Source organism: Leuresthes tenuis, unplaced genomic scaffold (assembly GCF_036924035.1).
Source record: "Leuresthes tenuis unplaced genomic scaffold, fLeuTen1.0.hap1 SCAF_15, whole genome shotgun sequence".
Classification (NCBI taxonomy): Eukaryota; Metazoa; Chordata; class Actinopteri; order Atheriniformes; family Atherinopsidae; genus Leuresthes; species Leuresthes tenuis.
Window position 1 is genome coordinate 21680039 of NW_027325369.1, and position 6641 is coordinate 21686679.

At 40.8% G+C, this 6641-nt stretch overlaps 1 protein-coding gene across 1 annotated transcript in view; it reads left to right on the forward strand.

Moving 5' to 3' along the window:
- rnf144aa (ring finger protein 144aa) overlaps positions 1-5591 on the forward strand; it is a 28510-nt gene extending 22919 nt beyond the window's left edge. Inside the window, exon 8 of the mRNA XM_072365088.1 lies at positions 313-5591. Coding sequence (XP_072221189.1) covers positions 313-444 — 132 coding nt within the window. The 3' untranslated portion in view covers positions 445-5591. The remainder of the gene's footprint in view (positions 1-312) is intronic.
- The last annotated feature ends 1050 nt before the right edge of the window (positions 5592-6641 follow it).

Here is a 6641-nt window from a genome sequence, read left to right on the forward strand (position 1 = left end):
TAAGAAAGTTGCTGTTCTGAGTGATTGGCTGACCTCCAGTGGTCACTATGTGCTATTGCAGCTTTGCCCATTTGTGGTAAACAACTCTGACCTTTTTGTACACCTATAAAAAAAGTTATCATTTGGTTACTTATTTAATGCTATATGTGTAATAGGGGAAAAAACAAAGCATTTTGGGGATGGTTTTTGCCTTTTTTGACATTGATGCAGTTTTGCTGTCATGTTGTAATAGATAATACGATATTAAGTAACTGCTTGTGCTGGATTCTACTAAATTAGCTTGTTTCTTTTTCTGTGGCTGTGTTCCCGCAGGTTGTGGGCATCTTCGCTGGCTTCGGCCTGCTCCTTCTCGTCGCCTCCCCGTTCCTCCTTTTGGCCACTCCCATTGTCCTCTGCTGCAAGTGCAAGTGCAGCAAAGGCGACGACGACCCATTGCCGACCTAAACGCCACGAGAATCTTAAGTGTCGAGCCATTTCAAGGATGGGCCATCTTTTTCTGTCCCCTTTCACCCCTTTCCATTCTTTTCCTCCCACCAGCTTTGAGAAGAGCTTAATTTTTTTTTGGGCTGAGCCTGCCATCAGCCCTGGCCGCTTTGGGGATCCATTGCTCTGCATGAGAAGGGTAGAAAAGACTCTTGAGATGTTTCCTCTAACGAGAGGCGCGGGATTTGAAGGTAAGCGGAAGTCGGATTTCTCAAGGGGACCACCGTGTCCACGCAAGTAAGACTTTTGGTTGTTTGGACGTGGGGAAACTCTTCACCTCTCTGACTGGCCGCTGTGGTTCACTGCTGCGATGATGGATTTTGTGGGGGGGGGGCGAGTTATAAGAAAGAAAAAAAAAGAATTAAGAAATGCTTTTCTCTCGTATGGACGCTGTCGTGCAGGAGCCACCCGAGGAAGAACTTTTACTTTGCTACGTTTTGTTGGTTTGGCCATACACAACAAAGGTTTTTCCTCCACCACCACACTCGCTGTAGCTCTGCAGATTCAGTCAGTAGCAGAAAAGAGTTACGCCGAGCATGTTTGGTGTTCACTCGACGCGCCGCACACGGGGCATGATACCTTAGTCATGTCTGCGACTGGGGTAGAGATGAGAGGCTGGTGCCTCTCTCTCGAGTCAATGTACAGCATGTCCTCTTGATGATGTCAATGTTTTATAATCTCGCGCTTTTAATAGAACTGTGCTCAGAGTCGTGTCTACGTGTTGTACTTTCTAGTGTTTTCCAACTGTTAGGCAGACATATTAAAGGGGATTGCCACTGAAATCCAAAAATTCTTTATTTTTTTGTGTGTATGTGTGGTAAAATGACAATGGTCACTAGTTTTGTTAACATTTTATGCCCATTTTTTTTGTCATTATTAATATTCTTTCGTTATTGGATTGTATTGAAATGAACTCCAGATATGAACTGAATTATTGACATGCATACACTTTCCGTCGATTGAGTGGCACTGCCCTTTAATCTCAGAGTAATATATAAAGTTTATCAAAGGACTTTGTAGAAGCATTTTAATACTTCATTAAAAAGAGATGTCACTTCCTGTAACTCGCAGTCCCAAGGTGATGGTTTTTAGCCAAATAGAAATGAAATAGCCTTAAATACAAGAAGAGCCAAAATCAGGCATTTTCCCTTGTGCATTGAAAGAGTAAAGCAACAAATCCAAATAATCGCAGGGAAAGCATGTTTAAAGGCATCTTCGAACATGCTTAAACAAGCATTGCAGACAGTCGGTGAAGCCCTTTATCGAACTATGATGTCATCCATACGCCACTCTGTTAAATAGCCATAGTTTAAAAAAAGAAAAGAAAAGAAAGAAAGAAAAAGTTGTAAAATAATGTTCTTCATGACCAAAGGCCTGTATTTTCAGAGCCTATTTGAGCAGTAGAGCTGATCAACATCAGTCCAGCCATCATCGGGGATTTTCAGAAGTGGAACTCGGATCACGCCTCCCACTTTTCGAGACTCTTGACAAATACCTGCAAACTTGCATATTTTAGTGGTCAGACATTGATGTTTTGTTGTGTGTGTAGTTAAACCCTCCCAACACCAAGCAGCTATTCCTTGCAGGGACGTAAAAAAAAAAAAAAAAAAAAAAAAAAGCCTAAAGAGCAAATGTAAAAGAATGTTAAGTTTTCGGGCTCATGAATATTAAGCTGCTCTATATCACTTTATCTATGCAAGTTTGTACATTGCCATTCTTATAAGGTCCTAATTACCTGTATGTCATGAGAAAGGTTCTGTAAAGAGAGCTGGAAAATGTCAAGATGTATGTGCATATTATGGCTTTAAAGGAAAATTCTGGCCCTGTTTTCCTTTGTTTTAGGGTCTAAATGATTAACACGGGCCAAAACATGTTTGGAATTGGTCCAGTGCAGAGTGAGAGCACCATAACCAGCGATCATGGAACCGCTGTCATGTTTCAGGGGGCAGTTTGACTCATTTTAAGTCAAAACCCTCAAATAACTTTAAAATATTCTAATGAAATAACTTCCACTCTAAATGCAGCTGGGGGGTGTAGCAGCAAGTAAGATCAATGGGTTAAGGGTGTGTTTAACCTCAAGTCTGTTTACAACATTATTAAGCTGGTTCTCTTTCAACCTGGCTAAGTCGCCATGGTAACTGATCACCATGGGAACCTGTAGTCAGCTGGAGATACAGAAACTGCATGTATTCTTTTATGATCGGCCTTGATTCTTCAGCTAATAGAACAGATTTTAAAAAAACTAAACAGTTTAAAACTTTTTATTTTTTTTTAAGGTATCCACACCACGCCTTTTAACTCCAAACACTGACGGTCACCCTGTTGAAAGGCATCCCCATTCATTTTCCACAAACGTTGCCCCATTCTCATCCTCCAACTTCTCTGATCTCCTTCTTCTTGGTGGACATTTCAGTACTTTTGCTGCAGTCGGCCTCAAACTGAAAAGGCTGAAGGGAAGTCATATTTCACGGTAGTTAAAGACATATAACGCACATTAATCTGTATGGTGCATCTGTAACTGTAGCGTCAATGACTGTGGCAGCCAGATATGAGACCTGTTCCACCTTCTCGACCCTAACCCATGCCACATTGCAACCTAAACAGCAATGGCAGCCAACGAGTTAAAGGATTTGTCCAAATTTAATCAAAACAAAGACATTTTGAGTGTAATAAGCCATGCCAGCTGAGGTTCAACTGTGCACCTCTCATGCTAGAAATATTCATGAAGCATTAAAAAAAAACATTCTGAGTGGTGAAAATAAAAAAATCAGCTTACACAATGAACAATGTTCTGCGATCTTCCTTTGCCTTATTTGCACAAATCGTGTGATGACTCTTAATATTCCTTGTACCTGTAGCTGTCCATGACTCGTTCCTCTTGACTGATTGGAGGTATTGACACAATTCATCCGAGCTGTGTGGAAGAAAAGCCAAAAGGTCCTTCCCTGACAGCCGTCTGATTCTCACTCCCATTTGCACTGTTGTCTTCCTGCAACAGCTGAGACTTGTGTGAGACTTCTATTAAATGTTAGGCAGGAAAACAATGTCCAAGATCACAATCTGTCAGAGTCCAGGCCGAGTGCATGGATTATGCTGCTTTTTCCCCTTTTTTTAGCCCTATAAATCATTTGGACCTCAGATGATGGAAAACATCAAGGTTTAAAAACACCAGAATTTTCCTTTGATCAGGGACCTATTCTGAAGATGCTCCTTTCATTTCCATAATATAGAGTTTTGTTGTTGTTATCCATTTGTCCTTTGAATATTCCTAAAGGTTGACTTATTTATTCATTTAATTTTTAATTTTTTTTTCAATTGAATCATTTTACAAAGTCAAGTGAGAAAAAGAAAACCAGTAAAGTTATCATTTCAAAATGTTCACCCGCGTCAACTTGGCACAATTCTGATTAAACTGGTTTCAGTGTTTATTCTTTTTTTTTTTTTTAAAGAAGAAGAAAAAGAAAAAGCCACTTCGTCCTCCTTCCTGTTCTGGTGCGATTTGCGCCAGTGTCTGCGTAGCATTCCACGCCGAGCATGGCTACAACTACTAAAAGAGGTGGTCAACACTTAACGAGTAGCTAATCTAAGCTAAACAGTAGCTAATCATCGGCAACTCCCACCGGTCTTTGTAAATTTATTCAGCGTTAGTAGACATTAGTGGTAGCCTTAAATCTTTGAGTACTCTAAGCGTAGCTCGTGTTGCTTTCACGGACCTCGACAGCTGAATGAGCATGAGAAATATACAATACACTGAAAACCAGTTTAGTGTCTACCTTTCTTGAAGTTGATTTCCGTCCCTAAAAGATTCCTTTTTATCCTTGAAGCTTTCATTGTTTTTATGACAATCGTGCCAAGCAGATCTCCTGGAAAAGATAGAGACACTCAGCTGTCAGACTCGTGTGCATTCTGACTAATGCATTAACAGTTTCTACAGGGTGGAAAATATTGCTACTTTCTCTAAGCACTACACTGTATATTGGGTTCTTAGTTTTACTGTGGGGGGGGTGTCTGCTGTGATTTTTTTTTTTAAAGAGCCGAGCAGCGAAAATCAATGTCAGCTTGTCAGAAAAGTTCAAATGTAAGACTACAGCTGTACTGTTTGTTTTTTTTTTGTTTTTTTTTAATATACAAATTGACTCATCCAGGGGTTTGATGGATTGAAATGAATTTGATTACTGCAAAGCATTCGTTATCAAAGTCTAACTTCCATTTTATACGCACGGATGTTTGCTGAAGCGATAGATTCTGTATTATGCAACAAACATAAGGGCCGAGCAGGAAAAACACAACAATCACCGCGGTGTCGCATTGCGTAATTACCACTTATCAGGGCTCGACGCGAAGGCCTTCTGAGTAGAACCACTCCGCACCGATGAGTCGTCTGGGCGGGGGCTGTGTGTGGAACGGGATAATCTGACTTCGAACGGGAAAAGCAAGGCAAAAGTTTATTTTACACGGCTCGAGATCTACTCCGCAACTGTCCTCAGATCAAGTTTGGTTATGAGCAGCAATCTATATTTTAGAACTTACCGTGTCAAGAGATGAAGCTGCATGATTTTTCTCTGACCTCTACATGTTGAATATAACAGTATCGTAGCCTCTAAAGGTCTTTGGAGTTGTAGCATCGACCGACTCGCCATCAGGCTGTCTGTTCTTTTCACCTCTCCTTGGTTTAGCGGATGCATTTCGATGTTCAGCCATATGATATGTATCGTTGGTCAGCTTTCCTCCATTTAGGAGGAAGGCTTAATGTGTTAGTTACTTTTTTTGTTGTTGTTGTTGATTTTGTTTTTTTATTGCACCTGTTCCATTATCCTTTGTGTATTTGTATCATCTGTTTAAAGAGTGGAATTCTTTAAGCCTGAGAGCTCAGTTAATTATTAATTACTGTTGATAACAGAATATGTTACCATAGTAAAGGTTATCACACAGTATTTATGGGATTAGAGATGGTAAAAATTGAAAGTTAACTGACCTGGGTAACGGATCAGTATTGTAATATTTCATAATTGAATCAGTTCTGTACAACTCCAGACTCGGCATCTCAGTATATCTACATTTCCACTAACACTGTGACACCAGGTATTAAAGGTTATTGTTTTTTTTTGTGATTCTGCTCTCCTCTTTCTTTTTCTATAACATACCTCACAGAAGCCTTGCGGCTCATTATGGTGTGAAATGGCTCCCCCTGGTGTTGAAAGTGAGCTTTTCTTCTCCCGTTAGTGAGGACGTCCCTCGTACAGCGTGCAGCATTGGAAATAAATAAAGATCCGTTACAGACAGATTATACATTAAAAGATAAGTTGTGAAACATGAAAGCAGTTAGGATTATATGTCCTTTATGATTAATTTTCCCTTTTAGGGTGTTATTTTTTTTTATACCAGTAATGAACAAGGTTATTCCAAACGATACACCACCATAACATCAGAAATGACTTTTTCTTCTTTTATTTGCTCTGATCTTACCTTGAGTCACATGCTGTATTTAAAAGAAGTTTTTTTGTTTTCCTCTTTTCTTACCAATGATCTTTTTTGTAGAAGATACTAATTTCCTTTCATCTAGTCTTTAACTTGCATCAAGCGCCCTTCCTTCATATTCACGGAAGCCCTGTCTGTTGCGTTGCAGCTCTTTGTGTACATCAGACATGTGTCAGCCTTTTGTTAAGGTCTGCCAAAGAACAGGTTGTTCTCTCCCTCTCTCTGCCTTTGTGTCTATTTCCTGCCAGATGCTGGATTGGGAGCATTAACAAGACAACCCTGAAAATGAAAGTGCAAACGCTCGGCGATACATCATCCCTCGCCAGCTGCTCTCTGCTTGGAAGTCTCTCCACCAATCACAGGGCAGGACCACAGGAAGTTACCATCTGTGGGCACCATGGTGACAGGGTTTGTGGATGGGCGCAGAAGCTGATGTGTTATCAGAAGCAAATGAAGTATGATGCAGACAGAGTGCCAGGAGGTGCGTGGATGGAAATGGCAAGATGGACAGAAAGACAAAGAGCTAAACCTCAGAGAGAGCAGGGACGGAGAGCCAAACGGCTGCAGGGAGAGTGGGACGGATGAGAGGAGTCAAAGCCTTTGTACCTGCTCTGTATTTAACACAAGACTCTGCTGTCACACATGTGTGGGCTGTAGGCCCATCAGACTGCTCTGCTCTG